This window comes from Hypanus sabinus, chromosome 6 (genome assembly GCF_030144855.1).
Source record: "Hypanus sabinus isolate sHypSab1 chromosome 6, sHypSab1.hap1, whole genome shotgun sequence".
Taxonomy (NCBI): domain Eukaryota; kingdom Metazoa; phylum Chordata; class Chondrichthyes; order Myliobatiformes; family Dasyatidae; genus Hypanus; species Hypanus sabinus.
The window spans coordinates 139650368-139668555 of NC_082711.1; the positions used below are offsets into that span (position 1 = coordinate 139650368).

General features: G+C 44.1%; 1 protein-coding gene across 3 annotated transcripts in view; it reads left to right on the plus strand.

The window, feature by feature from the left end:
* LOC132395902 (complement factor B-like) overlaps window positions 1-18188 on the plus strand; it is an 81410-nt gene that overhangs the window by 26245 nt on the left and 36977 nt on the right. For all 3 annotated transcript variants that reach the window (XM_059973071.1, XM_059973073.1, XM_059973072.1), the window contains exons 7-11: window positions 740-872; window positions 2955-3083; window positions 7129-7209; window positions 11494-11646; window positions 13204-13334. In XM_059973071.1, the coding sequence (XP_059829054.1) occupies window positions 740-872; window positions 2955-3083; window positions 7129-7209; window positions 11494-11646; window positions 13204-13334 (627 nt within the window). The remainder of the gene's footprint in view (window positions 1-739; window positions 873-2954; window positions 3084-7128; window positions 7210-11493; window positions 11647-13203; window positions 13335-18188) is intronic.

An 18188-nucleotide genomic window follows, 5' to 3' on the forward strand; every position in this document is an offset into this window, starting at 1 on the left:
GTACAAACTAATAAAACAGACTATCGTACTAAGGTGTGTGTTCTCCTATCGCACAGAGATGAACTGTTGTATGTGCCTATTGCGTTTGGTAGGAAGGATTTTCTGTGACGATCCTTGCGACAGGGGAGCTGAACGAGTCTGTTTGAAAGGGTGCTCCACTGCTTATTCAGTAGATCACAGAGAGGACGTGCCTGATTGTCCATAACAGATAACAGTTTGTTTAGTGTCCTCCTCCCCGTGACTAACTCAAAGAGTCCAAGTTGTAGCCAAGGGTTCTTCACTCCAAGGAATGACATCCTAGTCTGTCCAAACTCTCTCTATAATTCACGTCATGGCAACATCTTTGTAAATTTTTCCTGCGCTCTTTCCAGTGTAATTGCCTGTAAAATTATTATATTGAAATATCTGAGAAGTGTTTATCTTAATATTACAAGCATAAACAAAGGCAAATTGGAACCAGAATTGGAACCAGCTCTCGTGACAAGGGATTTGACGCTGACTTCCAATGTTGTCCAAGTCTGGAGTGTTCACCTTCCACATTATCCCTAGTGTGGCTTGGCAGGAGGAAACTCCAGGGTGAATTTGATGAGCATGTGAGATAAAATATAATTCAGGGAAAGAAGTGGGGGGAGCGGGTTTGCTCTGACTTGATGGGCTGACTGTCTCCCATATTCTCGAGAAATTTGAACATGAAATAGACTGTTTGGATTGACAGATTCTCTTTCCTGCATTCTCTTAGATGTCGGGTGCTAACGTTAAGGTCCGCTTTGAATGTATTGCATTCGGATATCTTTCTCATAAAATCATAAACATCAGTGAAAGCCTTACCGCGGAGAGGATGATAGAAAGGCTTAAAGGCCTTCAGTACAGGGGTAAGTCGGACCAACTCCTATGTGGCAAGAGCAAACAAGGCAGGAGAATCTGAGAATGCACAGCTTGTCAGACGGTCACCAGGAAAAGTAAATGTAGGCTGTGTGTGTTTTTTGGTGAGGTGGAAATCCTCCTTAGACAAGACTGAGCGATGAAGTACATTTCACTTATAGAGGAGAGGAGAAAAATACTCTCATCAAGAACTTGCAGACTACTTGGTAGCACCTCTTAGATCGTACTATATCATTGAGATTACACCTGGCATATGACAGAAAAACAGGAATACAAAAGGTCAGAGTGCTTTTGAAACCACTGTGCCAGCCAAAGCTGGAAGTGGTGCAGTTCTCATTGAAGAAAGTCTGTTCTAAACCAACAGAGCAAACAGCAAAATTGTCAGAATTCGTTTTTGTAGAGTGGCTAAAGATAAAGAATCTCTTTGAGTGACTCTAAATTAAACTTAATCAACACTACAGCAACTTGACTTGATTTATGTAAGAAGATTTCTCTGGCAAAATGCTAAGAATGTGACGAGAGGCCTAGGTGAGGATGGTAAGGACCCGAGGACTGCAGTATCTGAGAATAGAAGTGAGACATTATTTCAAGACTGAGACAGGAACAGGGTTCTTGACTAGATGCTAGACAAGAACCTAATAAGTCTGGACGAGAATCCAAACGAGACAAAAATCCTAAACACAATCGTGGACTTGAATCAAAGTTGAGCCCCAAACCTGAGTTCAGATACTGTTTAAATATCCAAATCCTGGTGCCGATACACAGCCGCCAATTAGCAGAGCAGGCCAGAATCTCTAAAGTAACAGTGCCAGCTGCCGATAAGCCAGAGAATTGGAGCATCCAAACCCCAGAGGCTGTCTCAATTGAGTGAGTACTGTAAAAAAGAGTTCCCCTTATTATCTGTCTTCTCTGTACTTTCTGCGTGACAGTAACACTCTAAGCTACATCACGTATGCAAGAAAGTCTGCAGAATCTGGAAATCCAGAGCAACATAGACAAAATGCTGGAGGAACTCAGCAGATCAAGCAGCGCCGATGGAAATGAATAAACAATCGATGTTTCAGGCTGAGACCCTTCTTCAGGACAGAGAGGGAAGGAGGAAGATGCCTGAATTAAAAGGTGGGGAGAAGGAAAATAGGCTAGCTGGAAAGTGATAGGCGAAACCAAGTGAGTGGGAAAGGCCAAAGGCTAGAGAAGAAGGATCTGATAGGAGAGGAGAGTGGACCGTAGGAGAAAGGGAAGGAGGGGGGAATCCAGGGGGAAGTGATAGGTAAGTGAGAAGAGGTGAAAGGTCAGAGTAGGGAATAGAGGAGTGGGGAGCTATTCCAGTATATTTTCCCCAGTGTATTTGCAGTAAATCCTGATTTCACATTTCCAACACTGTCTGGTCAGCCTCTTGTCACAGAGTCATTCAATGCAGAAAGAGTGCCCTTGGGCTAGGAGTATCTGCTGACCATTTCACACCCATATGCAATAATCCTAAAATGAGTCCCACAATCATCCTAAAGTAATTTTATTTCTGCACTTGGCTCATTCCTATGGCTGCTCAAATGATCTTGTTGCTAAATAGCTTTTGTTATAAATTACAAGATCATAATGGTTATAAACTTTATAGAGGCAGTTGCTGCTATTATTCTAGTGTCAAAGGTCATGAAAATGTGGCTTTCACTAAATTGAACCTTCTTTTCATGTTACTCCTTCAGTTTTGAACACAAATGCTTTGTTTATTTATTTATTGACATAAAGTGCAGAATAGGCCCTTCGAGTCACACCGTCCAATTTAATCTGAGCCTAATCACGGGACAACTTACAATAACCAATTGGTATGTCTTTGGACTGTGGGAGGAAACTGGAGCACCCAGAGGAAACCCACGTGGTCATTGGGAGGGCGTACACACTCCTTACAGGCAGTGGTGGGAATTGAACCCAGGTTATTTGGTACTACGCTACCGTGAGGCTCCAAATGTCTCTGAATAAATTTGGAAAGGAGAATGAAAGAGACAAAAAATTGATATTTAATGTCTTCATCATTGTAGTAAGACTTTTAAAGTAACGTTTCCTTCTTTTGTCAGAGTTTTATGAATACAGAGGAAGAAGATTGGGGTTTGCCCTCGAATACGTTCACAAAGACATTAATGAAACTTTGAACCTTCATAAAAGGCAAGCTGTGCCGAAACAAGTTATTATCATCATTACCACTGGTGAGTTTCTTCAGGCAGTGTTGGTCACTGATGCAAACAACACATTTCACTGTACGTTTTCGATATTTTCATGTGCATGTGACAAATAAAGCTAACTTTAAATTTCTTTAATCTTCCAAAAAGGGGGATAGTGAGGTAGTGTTCATCAGCTTTTCAGAAATCTGCCAGCTGAAGAGAAGAAGGTATTCCTAGCACATTGAGTTTGGATCTTCGGGCTCCTGCACCTTCTCCCTCATGGTGGTAATGAGAAGAATCCTTAGCAATGGATGCCACCTTCTTAAGGCTCTGCCTTTCGAAGATGTCGCTTATGGTGGAGTGGGTTGTGTCCAAAATGGTGATCGATGAGTCTCTAACCCTCTGCCACCCCTTTCAATTGGGGCCTCCATTCCAGCCAGAGATGCCAGTGGCAACCTTTTAGTTCTCCTTTTAGTAACTTCTGCCCCAAATTAGACTGTCAGGAAAGTCGTTGGCCAAGAAATTCTAGTGCAACCTAAAGTGAGTGAAAGATTGAGGCAGATTTATAATGCCAATGCTAATCCAAACACTTCATTAAGTTGGACATTACATTTCCTTATGACCTAGAGGGAAGCGATTCAGCTCTCAGAGATATCCTGCCACCTTCACAACCTGCTGGAGAACCTCAATACTAGTGCAGGTTCCTGACCTGTAGCATTAACAGCTCCTTCCCGTCCCACCCCTACAGATGCTGCTTGACCTGCTATGTTCTTCCAGCCGATTGCTTGTTGCTGCCGATTCCAGGATCTGCACTCTTTTGTGTCTCAGATCAGCCTGCCTCACACACACCTCCATTAACAACCCCACTGATTTCCCCAGCAGCCATGAACAATAAGGATGAGTTACTGTGTCCAATTAAACCTCCGGTTTTCACAGTAAGAACCCAGAGTACCGAGGAGAAGTCCACGCCATCTCAAGGAGAATTTGCAAACTGCACACAGACTGCCCCCTGAGGTGGGGATTGACTCTGGCTGTGGTATTGGGCAGCCTGGGGTATTGCACATTTCAGATCTTTCCCTCCACCTCTCCCTCCCCCTCCCTCTTCACTTCCTCTTCTCTCTCTCTTCACTCTTCTAGTATACTTGTTTTTGTATATGCGCCTGTCTATATTTGCAAATGTGCATATATACCTCATTTAATCAGGCTACAACTCTGTCATCCAATTGCCTGGATTTGGATTGTGTGTTACATATTAATGTGTCCTCATGTACTACTCCAACTGAATATTATGATGAAATAATTTCCGGTGACTGTGAATAATTTTGTTCATAGGCAAATAGGCAGCATGGCCGCAGCATCTCCCATAGAGCATGGAACGATGATGTAAGAAACAGGTCAGAAGTCAGTGATATAGAACCTCAAGCCAACCCCACCACTCAGGGACCTGGCCTCAACTACACCTTCCTTACCCAACCATGGATTTCCCTGTCGTCCAAAGCCTACCTATTGAACACGTTGAATATAAAAACCCAGTTAGTCTGTTCTGTAGTTTTATTTAACAATGTCAAGCAATAGGAAGTGAAGGGCAACATTTGGGAATGGGGTCAGTGGAACAGGGAAGACCAGAACTGCTCAGAGAGGGTCTGGGAGGACGTAGAAAGTGTTGGGACATGCACAGGTGCACAATTCCTTATCCAAAATCCTTGGGGCCAGTTGCATTTTGGAATTCAGAATTTTTTGGATTTCAGAATCCCTCCTTATTGGTTCCGGGACTCCCCGCAGATACCAAAAGACACGTATGCTCAAGTCCCTTACTTAACCTGTCTCAGTGCGGGTGGACTTTAGGACCCGGTGGAGCTCCAGACCTACGTACATCCTCCCGTATACTTTAAATAATCTCTAGATTATTTGTAATACCTAATACAATGTAAATGCTATGTAAATAGTTGTTACACTGTGTTGTTTAGGGAAATAATGACAAGAATTTTTTTTTATTTCCAACGAAAACATTCAGTAAAACATAAAAATATACAGCTTCAAACGAACCGAATCAAACACATGGTAAATGACTTATTGGAATAAATGTAGAACGTCACTGTCACTATAAAACTTCAGTAGCTTGTCTTTCTGTTTCTTTAAATCATATACAGTGGCAGTTCCGACACTATATTCTTCAATAAGACACCGCACAGACACATCACGATCAAGCTTCTGCAATAACTCCACTTTCTGCGTTATTGATAATGATAGATGCTCTTTTTCTCATTGTTACCCATAGGGGTATCTGCAGCTCTTTTTGACATTTTCACAGTGAAATTAAACACAAAGTCAACAGTGAACACAAAATATCAGTGAACAACAAATGCACATGTAACCAGTACGAGCGCTGAGCCACAACTGACGTTTGGCAGCCTCTGCTAATGCTGCCACATCACACCCGAGTGACGTCAGCTGTTGGCAAGAAAAACTTCAGTCTTCGGAGCTTTTTGGATTTCAGAATTTCGGATAAGGGATAGTGGACCTGTAGTGACCGAGTTTGGAAACTCCCCTCTTGTACAGTCTGAGATGGGAAAGGAAAGATGCAGGAAGGCTCAAATGGAGCTTGGGTTTGTGTACAGTACATTTTAAATTATGTACGTCACAGTTATTTGGTTGCATGCTTTAGACAATCCTAAGCAATTTAGGTCTATTTTGCTTCTAATTTTTGACTTCATTAGTTCCTGCTCTCTCACAGTAGCATTTTGCTTTTCCCTTCCTCCACATTACCCAGCAGGATAGACATCCCTTTAACTGTAACCTTGTACCCCAACATTTTCTACATTCTTCCCCATCTCCCTTCCATATCCTCTCTGACAGGAGACTGTTCTTGTCTCCTCTGTCCCCTTGATCCCATTCCTAAGTGCTGACCATCATTGTGGGCACTCTTCCAACCCCTGCTAAAATCTTCACCATCTCCACTATCTTTGGAAACTACAGTGCCACAGGTTTTCCAACTCTTGTAAGCTGAATCGGGCTTCTTGGATTTATATTCCCATGTTAAGCCTTGAGGCCTCGATCTTAAGTTCTCTCTGGCATTTGCAATTTGGTTGTCTTTGCCCATTTGCTCCTGAAGCCTCCACATTCGGCCAACTCAATGTTGAGCCAGACAGTCCCCTACCTTGCACCTTTCGCTAGCTCCAGCTCATCCCTTCCGGCCACCTCCTCCTCACACCCTGCACCTCCCTTGCCTCCACCCTTCTCTTTCTCCAGGCTTCTCATTCATCTTGCTATTGGCAGCTGCCCCGTTCTCCATCGGGGAACTGAGATCAAATTCCCCACCTAATCTCCACGGCACACTCCTCAAAAACCTTGTTTAACCATTGCTTAACTTTATTTTGATTATACAACTGTGAAGGAATTCGAAACATGTCTTGTATCTTAAGGTTACAATATAAATGCAAGTTATTGTTGTGGTTTACAAGGATGTTGCTGGGACTTGAGAAACTGAGTTACAGAGATAGGTTGAATAGGTTAGGTCTTTATTCCCTGGAGCGTAGAAGAATGAGGGGAGATTTGATAGCGGTATATAAAATTATGATGGGTATAGATAGTGTGAATGCAAGCAGGCTTTTTCCACTGAGGCTAGTGGAGAAAAAAACCAGAGGTCACAGGTTAAGGGTGAAGGAAGAAAAGTTTAAAGGGAACATTAGGGGGAGCTTCTTCACGCAGAGAGTGGTGGGAGTGTGGAGTGAGCTGTCAGTTGAAATGATGAATGCGGGCTCACTTTTAACATTTAAGAAAAACTTGGACAGGTACGTGGATGAGAGGTGTATAGAGGGATATGGGCAGGGTGCAGGTCAGTGGGACTAGGCAGAAAAATGGTTCAGCACAGCCAAGAAGGGCCGAAGGGCCTGTTTCTGTGCTGTAATGTTCTATTTTCTCTTTTTTGCATGAAGTTACTTTTACTTTCTCTCTTGCTTACTTGAACCATCTCTCCAGTACTTCTGATGTGCTTACAGTTACATGGACAAACTTCGTGACATGAAACATTTCAATTTCTGTTATTTTGCACTGTGACATTATGCAAGTTGTTTTTCTTTTCTTTCAACAGGGCGTTACAATGGAGTACCATCACCTTTTGCTGTCATAGATGAAATTTCAGCTCTCCTCTCGCACTTGCCAAATATTCTCGGTAGGTTGAACCCTCCCTGCCTCCCCCCGTAAAGGATAGGTGGCTCCTGAAGTCCACAAAGCTGCCCCTGTCAAAGGAAGGCAGGGGAGCACACTTTAACTCATTAAAATTGCAACCATAAAGCAGGGCCTATTTGTGTCAAGATTTTGCCTGCTGTCACCTCTACAAGGGCATGCTGTTATGAATTATGTACATTGGATTCTTAAGATGTTCATAGCAGCCTAATTACCAGTTTAAAACAGGATTGGTTAAGCAGATTCAGAATATCTAGGTCATCATATATGACATATATGAATTGTAGATAGATACAGCACAGGAATAGCACCTTCAGCACTGAATCCATACCCACTATCAGGTCCACTGTACCCATACCCACTATCATGCCACTGAATTCATATCTAATATCAGGCACAATGAATCCATACCTACTGAATCCTTACCCATTATCAGGCCCAGAGAATCCATACCTATCATCGGGTCCAAAGAATCCATATCCATCATCAGGCCCACTAAATCCATACCCACTAGCAGACTCACTGAATCTATTCCCAATATCAGGTCCACTGAATTCATACTCTCTATCAGGGCCACTGAATCCATATCAACTATCAGACTAGCTAAATCCATACCCACTATCAGGCCCAATGAATCTATACCCACTATCTGGCCCACTGAATCCATACCCGCTAGCAGACTCACTGAATCTATACCCACTATCAGGCCCACTGAAGCCATACCCACTACCTGGCTCACTGAAGCCATACCCACTATCAGGCCCAAATGAATCCATACCCAATATCAGGCTCACTGAATCCATACCAATTATCACACCCTCTGAATCCATACCCACTAGCAGACTCACTGACTCCATACCACTATCAGGACCAATGAATTTATACCCAATAGAAGACTCACTGAATCCATACCCACTATCAGGACCACTGCATCCATACTCACTATCAGGCACAATGAATCCATACCCACTGAATCCTTACCCATCATCAGGCCCAAGAATTCATATCCATCATCAGGCCCACTGAATCCATAACAACTGTCAGACTCACTGAAACCATACCCACTATCAGGTTCACTAAATCCGTACCCACTATTACGCCAACGCATCCATACCCACTATCAGGCTGACTGAATCTATACCCATTATCGGGCACCAATATTTACTCTAATCCTACCTTACTCTGTTTATTCTCCCCAAGTTCCCATTTCCTGACCATCCTCCTTCTCAGCTGGAAGCACTAAAACCAATTCCTGTGTCAACATATCAACCCAGTACTATCAGCAGGCTCCTCAAAACCCATAAGCCTTCAAAGTTCAAAGTAAATTATATTATCAAAGTACCATATCCAACCCTGAGATTCATTTTCCTGTGGGCATACTCAGCAAGTCTATAGAATAGTAACTATAACAGGGTCAGTGAAAGATCAACCAGGGTGCAGAAGACAACAAACTGTGCAAATGAAAATATAAATAAATAGCAATAAAGAATGAGAATATGAGATAATGAGATAAAGAGTCCTTAAAGTGAGATTAAAAGGAAAGCTGCAGATGCTGGAAATTCAGGCAACACACACAAAATACTGGTGGAGCACAGCAGGCCAGGCAGCATCTATAGGGAGAAGCGCTGTCGACGTTTCGGGCCGAGACCCTTCATCAGGACTAACTGAAAGGAAAGATAGTAAGAGATTTGAAAGTAGGAGGGGGAGGGGAAATGCGAAATGATAGGAGAAGACCGGAGGGGGTGGGGTGAAGCTAAGAGCTAGAAAGGTGATTGGTAAAAGGGATACAGAGCTGGAGAAGGGAAAGGATCATGGGACGGGAGGCCTCAGGTGAAAGAAACGGAGAGGGAAGCACCAGAGGGAGATGGAGAACAGGCAGAGTGATGGGCAGAAAGAGAGAGAAAAAAAAGAGGGGGGAGAAAAGCTAAATATATCAGGGATGGAGTAAGAATGGGAGGAGGGGCATTAATGGAAGTTGGGGAAGTCGATGTTCATGTCATCAGGTTGGAGGCTACCCAGACAGAATATAAGGTGTTGTTCCTCCAACCTGAGTGTGGCTTCATCTTGATAGTAGAGGGGGCCATGGATAGATATATCAGAATGGGACCCCCCTCTTTCTGCTTTCCACAGGGATCGCTCTCTACGCGACTCCCTTGTCCATTCATTCCCCCCTCCATCCCTTCCCACCGATCTCCCTCCTGGCACTTAACCTTGCAAGTGGAACAAGTGCTACACCTGCCCTTACACTTCCTCCCTCACCACCATTCAGGGCCTCAGACAGTCCTTCCAGGTGAGGTGACACTTCACCTGTGAGTCGGCTGGTGTGGTATACTGCATCTGGTGCTCCCATTTATATATTGTGAGACCCGACGCAGACTGGGATACCGTTTCGCTGAACACCTACGCTTGGTCCGCCAGAGAAAGCAGGATCTCCCAGTGGCCACACATTTTAATTATGTCTATCCATGGCCTCCTCTACTGTCAAGATGAAGCCACACTCAGATTGGAGGAACAACACCTTATATACCGGCTGGGTAACCTCCAACCTGATGGCATGAACATTGACATGTCTAACTTCTGTTAATGCCCCTCCTCCCCTTCTTACCCCATCCCTGATATATTTAGCTTCCCCCCCTTCTCTCTCTCTCTCTCTCTCTCTCCCTCTCCCTCCCTCCCTCCCCCCCCCCCCCCCAATCACTCTGCCGGTTCTCCATCTCCCTCTGGTGCTTCCCTCTCCCTTTCTTTCTCCTTAGGCTTCCCGTCCCATGATCCTTCCCCTTCTCCAGCTCTGTATCCCTTTTGCCAATCAACTTTCCAGCTCTTAGCTTCACCCCTCCCCCTCCGGTCTTCCCTATCATTTCACATTTCCCCCTCCCCCCACTACTTTCAAATCTCTTACAATCTTTCCTTTCAGTTAGTCCTGACGAAGGGTCTCGGCCCGAAACGTCGACAGCGCTTCTCCCTATAGATGCTGCCTGGCCTGCAGCGTTCCACCAGCATTTTGTGTGTGTTGCTTAAAGTGAGATAACTGGTTGTAGGAAAATTTCAATGATAGGACCAGTGAGTGTAGTTATATAGTTATTGTTCAAGAGCCTGAAGACTGAGGGGGTAGTCACTGTTCTTGAACCTGCTGGTGCGAGTCCTGAGGCTCTTGTACCTTCTTCCTGAAGGCAGCAGTGAGAGAAAAGCGTGGCCTGGGTGCTGCTCTCCTACGACAGCATTTCATGTAGATGTGCTCAATGGCTTGAAGGGCTATCCTACTTTTTGCAGGATTTTCCATTCAAGGGCATTGGTGTTTCCACACCAGGCTGCGGTGCAGCCAGTCAATACATTCTCCACTACCCACCTATAGAAGTTTGTCAAAGTTTAATAGGTTTCAATAGGTACATTTAATGTCAGAGAAATGTATACAATATACATCCTGAAATTCTTTTCAGGAAATATACACACCAAAGGTTGGGAACTCACCAGGACCATCACAGAAAACCACTTTATACTGTGCTGTACAGGCAATGCAGGCTTTAACAATTTGGGCTTTTCCCTTCATTCCCAAAGAATCCATATATCATGTGTGAAACAGGAACTTCCTTAAGTGAAGTGAATTCCAGCATCTATTCTCTCATTTTGAGTTCTAGAATACAAGAGCAAGGATGTGATGCTGAGGCTTTATAAGGCACTGGTGAGGCCTCAGCTTGAGTATTATGAACAGTTTTGGGCTCCTCATCTTAGAAAAGATGTGCTGGCATTGGAGAGGGTTCAGAGGAGGTTCACAAGGATGATTCCGGGAATGAAAGGGTTATCATGCCAGGAACATTTGACGGCTCTGGGCCAGTACTCACTGGAATTCAGAAGGATGGGGGTTGGGGGGATCTCATTGAAAGCTTTCGAAAGTTGAAAGGCCTGGACAGATGGGAAAAGGATGTTTCCCATGGTGGGAGAGTCTAGAACAAGAGGGCACAGCCTCAGGAGAGAGGGGCACCCTTTCAAAACAGATGCAGAGAAATTTCTTTAGCCAAAGGTGGTGAATTTGTGGAATTTGTTGCCATGTACAGCTGTGGAGGCCAGATCTTTGGGTGTGTTTAAGGCAGAGATCAATAGGTTCTTGATTGGACATGGCATCAAAGGTTACAGGAAGAAGGCTGGGAACTGGGAAAAAGAAGGAAAAAGGATCAGCTATGATTGAATGGCAGAGCAGACTCAATGGGCCAGATGGCCTAATTCTGCTCCTATGTCTTATGGTCTTATTGTATGTCCTCTTCCAACTATGCAGATATCTATGCCATTGGAATTGGGGAAATAGATAAAAATTACCTGGAAAGTTTGATACCAATGAAGGAGACACCAGCACACGATCAGCGATATGCCTTCTATTTTCCAACCTATGATTATCTGGAGCAAGCACGTGAGCAGCTGAGAAAGGAGCGTAAGTATATTAAATCAAGTTATTACCAAGAAATCCAATTTACTCCTTTGTGGTCAATAGGGTAGGCAAGAGAAGCAATCAGCACAGATTTCTGTTCTTCATGACGGACCTTCTGAAGTTGCTTTCTCAAATGGACCAGAACACCAGCTTGTGCCCTACAGAGTGGAAGATCCTGGCAGATTATTGACAGCCATCTTGAATCAATGAGTGTGTGCCTTTAGGTTTCTGTACCTCCTTCCTGATGGTAGCAAAGAAAAGAGGGTGTGTCCTGGGTGATGGGGGTCCTTAATGATGGATGCAGACTTTTTGAAGTTACTACGGAGGCTAGTGCCCGTGATGGGGCTGGCTAATTTTACAACTCTCTGCAGCTTACCTCGATCCTGTACAGTAGGAACCTCCCACCCTCAGGTTTCAAAAATACATTTAATGACAGAGAAACATGTACAATATACATCCTGAAATGCTTTTTCTTTGCAGCCATCCATGAAAACAGAGGAGTGCCCCAAGAGTGGATGACAGTTAAATGTTAGAGCCCCAAAGTACACCCCAGCTCCTTTCCCTCCCATGCCTAAGCAGCAGTGAGCAACAATACAGCCAGTTAGAATGCTCTACACAGTGCATATGTAGAAATTTGTGAGTGTTTTCAGGTGATGTACCAATTCTCCTCAAACTCGTAACGAAATATAACCGCTGTCCTGCCTTCCTTGTAATGCATCAATATGCTGGGCCCCAGGCTGTATGTTCCTAGCTGTATGTTCGTTTCCCCAAGAAAGTGTTTTTCTTTTTCCTTTTTATATTCTAGCAGATGTTGGCATCAAAAAAGCCTATTCCCAGGGATGCCAACTGTTGCCGTGTCTAACTGGGCAGTCTTATCTGATCCAATGACTAAGAGTTGACAACAGGAGGGAGTCAGGAGTACCATTGCATTCTTCCACCTGTGACCATGCAAGGAGATGCATGGTCTTATCCTGCAGTTCTAGAGAACACTTGGAGTACTGTCTGCAGTTCAGGTTGACCTAGTATAGGAAAGAGCTATAAGGATGCAGCCAGGACTTGGGAACTGAAGTTATATCAAGAGATTGGGCAGTCTAGGACTTTATTCTTTGGAATGTAGGAGAACGTGGGTGATCTTACAGAGGTGTGTAAAATCACTGGAATAGACAGGGTGAATGGGCTCAGTTGCTTTCCCAGGAACGGGGAACTGGGGGGACGGGGGGGGGGAGCATGGTTAAGGCGAGAGGTGAAAGATTTAAAGGAAACCTGAGGGATTGGCACGCAAAGGGTGGTGCATAGATGGAATGAGCGAGTGGTTGAGACAGATAGGGTAACAACAGTTAAAAACCACATGGACAGGTTGTTGGATGGGAGCGGCTTTGAGAGATCTTGGCCAAACAAGCAAGTGGGACTAGGTGGGACTAGGACCTTGGTCAAAATGGATGAGATGGGCCAAAAGGCCTGCTTCCCTGCTGTAAATCTTTCTGGCTATAACACCCAGAAAGGAAGAGTGCCATCAAATCCTTACACCATCTCACTGGACGTAACCTTCATTGTTCTCAGGTACCCTACAGACCTACGATTGTGGCATCCGAGGGAATTTAATCCAAAGACCAGTTGGGAGAGTAGTTGGTGGCATCAAATCAAAAGAGTACGAATGGCCATGGCAAGTCAATATAGACTTCCCACATAAAGTAAGTTAGTATTTTTCAAAGCTCTTCATGAAGAGATTTTTGAAGGTAATAAGGCAAAGAATATCCCACTTGCTGGACAACAGTATTTACCCCTTCATCTCTCATTCACTCCTCCTCACCCCTTTCAATAGTTGTCTCTTCTACTGAAGGACCTCAGACTTAAAATGTTAAACCTTTTTCTCCTTCCACATCTGCTGCCTGACTTGCTGGGTATTTTCTGTTTTTATTTCGAGTTTCCTGCTTTAGCAGTATTTTTGATTTTCAATTATCTCTGCAGCTCCCACCTATCAGTGTATATAACTCCAACTGCAAACTCATAGTCTACAGTATATAACTGCAGCTCCTGTCTCTCAATGTATATAACTCCATCACTAACCTTCTCTGTGCAAAGCTCCCTGGGTCCCCTCCTCCTTCTCTTTCTCCTCTTGTCTACTCTTCTCCCCTATCAGATCTTTCCTTCTCCAGCCCTTGATCCTTCCCACCCATCTAGTTTCACCTATCACTTTCCAGCTAGCTTCTTACCCCTCCCTCCACCTTTTTAATTCAAGTATCTTCCCCTCTTTCTTCTCAGCCCTGGAGAAGGGTCTTGGCCCAAAGGGTCAGGTAGGCTCAGGCAGAGCAGCCACTGTCAAAGAGTGTGCCAATGACAGAATGTGAAGGGTTTGGCTTAACAGGCTTCTGCATGAACAGGTGGAGGCACAGTTAAGAAGAGGCAAATCAGGATGGAATGTTCCTCCGGTCAGATGTGGGAATTCGGGATACCTCACATTTTTCCTGATGACTACATCTGCGGGAACTGCACTCAACTTTAGTGCCTGACTGACTGGGTCAAGGAGTTGGAGCTGGAGTTGGATGCACTCAGGATCATTCGGGAGGCTGAAGATATTATAGACGAGACCTTTGAAGAGGTGGTCACATCCAGAGTACAGGCTTCAGACAGTTCATGGGTGACCAGCAGGAGAGGGATGGGGGTTAAGCAGTCGATGTAGGGTCCTCCTGTGGCCATTCCCCTCAGCAATGAGTACACCCCTTTGGATACTGCTGGGGTCGTGACTCATTAGATCACAGCAGCAGCTGCCAGCCTGGTGGCACTGTGGTTAGCTCTGAGAATCAATAAGGAAGGGTGAAGTCAGACAATACGGTAGTTATAGGGGACTTAGTAGTTAAGGGGATTCTGTGGCCAAGAAAGAGACACCAGGATGGTGTGTTGCCTCTTGGGTGCTAGGGCCTGGGACATTCTCAAGGGGGAAGGGGAACAGCCAGGGGTTGGGGTGCATATTGGCACCAACGACACAAGCAGAAAAGGGGAAGAGGTCCTATGCAGTGAGTATATAGAGTTAGGGAAGAGGCTGAAGAGAAGAACCTTCAAAGTTGTAATCTCCGGATTACTGCCAGTGCCACAGCTAGTGCAGGTAGGAGTGGGGTGATAGCACAGATGAATGAGTGGCTGCTGAGATGGTGCAGGGGACAGGGCTTCAAGTTCTTGGATCACTGGAACCATTTCTGGGGAAGGGTGACTTATACAAGAGGGACTGGTTGCACATGAATTGGGGTTGGAACCAATATTCCGGCCAGAAGGTTTGCTGATGCTACTCGAGAGAGTTTAAACTGGCTTTGCAAGGGGTGGGAACCAGAGCTCCTGATCAGTAAGGAAAGGATCAGACTAGAAGGTAGATGTCAGGGAAAGTATTGAAAGACAAAATCAAAATAACAGGTATGAGGGGCCGGATAGTTTGAAGTGTTTGATGCTAGGAGTATTATGGGTAAGGGTGATGAACAGAGCATGGATCAGTACATGGAACTATGATGTTCTGGCCATTATTGAAACTTGGTTGAGAGAGGGGCAGGAATGGGTGATTAATGTACCAGGTTTTTAAAGTTTTAGAAAAGATAGAGGAGGAGGTAAACAAGGAGGTGGGATTGCACTACTAATCAGAGATAATATCACAGCTCATTCGGGGGAACATAATGGAGGGGTCAGACACCGAGACCATTTGGGTAGAACTCAGGAATAGAAAGGGTGCATGCACACTGATAGGATTTTATTACAGACCCCCTGGACATTGAGCAACAGATATGTAATCCGATTAAGGAAATGTGTAAAAATAATAGGGTTGTTGTCATGGAGAATTTCCACTTCCCTAATATGAACTGGGACCTTCTTAGCGTAAAGGGTTTAGATGGGGCTAAATTTGTTAACTGTATGCAGGAAGGTTTATTAAATCAATAAGTGGAGGGTCCAAAGAGAGGAAGCTGTACTGGACCTGGTGTGGGTAATGAACCTGGCCAGCTGACTGACCTTTCAGTGGGTGAGCAGTTAGGGAACAGTGACCACAGTTCCTTAACTTTCAGGATAGCAATAAATAGGGATAGATATGGTCCTCGGGGGATGGTTTTAAATTGGAGTTGGGCAAATTATGAGGGCATTAGGCAGGAACTAAGAAGCGTTAATTGAGAACACCTTTTTTATGGCAAGTCCACATCAGACATGTGGAGGGTGTTTAAAGATCAAATGCTCAGGGTGCTGGGAAGGTCTGTTCCCGTTAGAAGGAAGGACAGGGATAGAAAGAAAAGAGAACCTTGGATGTCCAGAGAGGTGATGAATTTAGTAAAAAGGAAAGAGGAAAATTATGTACACTTCGTAAAACTTCAGAAGTTAGGAGCAAACGAAGTACATGAGGATTATAAAGAAGCCAGAAGAGAATTAAAGAAGGGAATTAGAAAAGCCAGAAAGGGCCATGAAAGCTCCTTGGCAAGTGGGATTAAGGTGAATCCCAAGGCATTCTATACATACATCAAGAGCAAGAGGATAAGCGGGGAGAGAGTGGGACCATTCAAGGATAAAGGGGGGAACATTTGCTTGAATGTAGAGAATGTGAGTGAGGTACTTAGTGAGTAATTTGCTTCAGTGTTTAAAGGATATTGAGGAGCAGGAGATCAGTGCCGAATGTGTAAATACATTATGGCATTTAGATGTCAAGGAGGAGGAAGTGTTGGGCCTCCTAATGAGTATTAAGGTGGAAAAGCCCCCAGGGTCCGATGGGATTTACCCTAGGTTATTGAAGGAGGCAAAAGACGATATTACTGGACCCTTGACTGCTAAATTTGTGTCCTCTCTAGGTCCTGGAGGACTGGCAAGTGGTTAATGTTGTACCTCTATTTAAGAAGGAAACAAGGAAAAATCCTGGGAACTATTGACCAGTGAGTCTCACGTCAGTTGTAGAGAAATTGCTGGAGAACATTCTTAGGGATAGAATATATGAGCATTTGGAAATCCATGGCCTAGTTAGGGGGAGTCCACATGGCTTTGTGTGGGGCAGTTCGTGCTTTACCAGCTTGATTGAGTTTTTTGTCAAGGTGATGAGAGAGATTGATGAAGGTAGAGCAGTAGATGTTGTCTACATGAATTTTAGTAAGATGCTTGACAAATTCCCTCATGGGAGGCTACTCCAGAAGAGTAAGATTCATGGGATCCACAGCAAATTGGCTGTTTGGATTCAGAACTGGATTGCAAGGTGACAACTGAGGGTAGTGGTTGAAGGGACTTATTCAAGTTGGTAGTCTGAAGTCTGTTATTAGTAGAGTTCCGTAGGGATGTGTGCTGGGACCTCTGCTGTTTGTAACATTTATAAGTGACCTGGATGAAAATGTAGATGGGTGGGCTATTAAATTTGCAGATACGGATATGGGCAGAGAAACGGCAGATGTAGTTTAACCCAGATAGATGTGAGGTGGTACACCATGGTAGGGCAAATGCAAGGAGACAGTACACTGGTAAGGGCAAGGTCCTTAACGGAGTTTCTGAACAGAGAGATGTTGGGACCCAAGTTCATAGCTCCTTAGAAGTGGCTACACAGATCTATATGGTGGTTAAGAAGGCTTGTACAATGCTTGCTTTTAAGTCAAGTTTAAAAATCAAGGTTATGTAGCAACTTTATAAAGCCCTGAAATAAAATCCTTAAAAAGAGCTGACAAAGAATCAGAAGGTGTAGAATCTTGTGAGTAGAATTAAGAAACTGCTAGAATAAAAAGATCGTGATGGGAGTTATATTACAGGCCTCTGAACTGTAGCCAGGATGTGTGATGTAAATTTCAATGGGAAATAGAAAAGGCATGTAATATGAATGATGTTACGATAGTTATGGGGGGTTTCAATATGCAAGTAGATAGGGAAAATCCAGTTCATGCCAGATCCCAAGAGAAAGAATTTGTAGAATGCCTAAGATTTGTCTTTTTAGAGTAGCCTGTTGTTGATTCCACAAGGGGAAAGGGAATTCTCAATTGGATGTTCAGTTTGATTAGAGAGCTTAAAGTAAAGGAACCCTTAGGAGGCAGTGTTCTTAAGATATAATTCACGCTGCAGTTTAAGGGGGAGAATATAAAGTCAGGTGTATCAGTATTATAGTGGAGTAAAGAGAATTACAGAGGCATGAGAGAGGAGTTGGCTAAAGTTGATTGGACACTAGCATGGATAACAGCAGAACAGCAACAGCTGGAGTCTCTGAGGACAACTTGGAGGACGCAGAATAGGTACTTCTATTCTGAAGAAGTATTCTAAAGAGAGGATGAGGCAACCGTGGCTGATAAAGGAAGTCAAAGACAAAAGAGGGGGCCTGCAAAGTAGCAAATATTAGTGAGGAGCTTTTAAAAAACAACAGAAGGCAACTAAAAAAAGTCATAAGGTGATAAAAAGTCAAAAGGTGATCAGGTAGATAGAGTTGACGTGGATAGGCTTTTTCCATTGAGAGTAGGGGAGATTCAAACAAGAGGACATGAGTTGGGAGTTAGGGTGGCAAAAATTTAAGGGTAACACGAGGGGGAATTTCTTTACTCAGAGAGTGGTAGCTGTGTGGA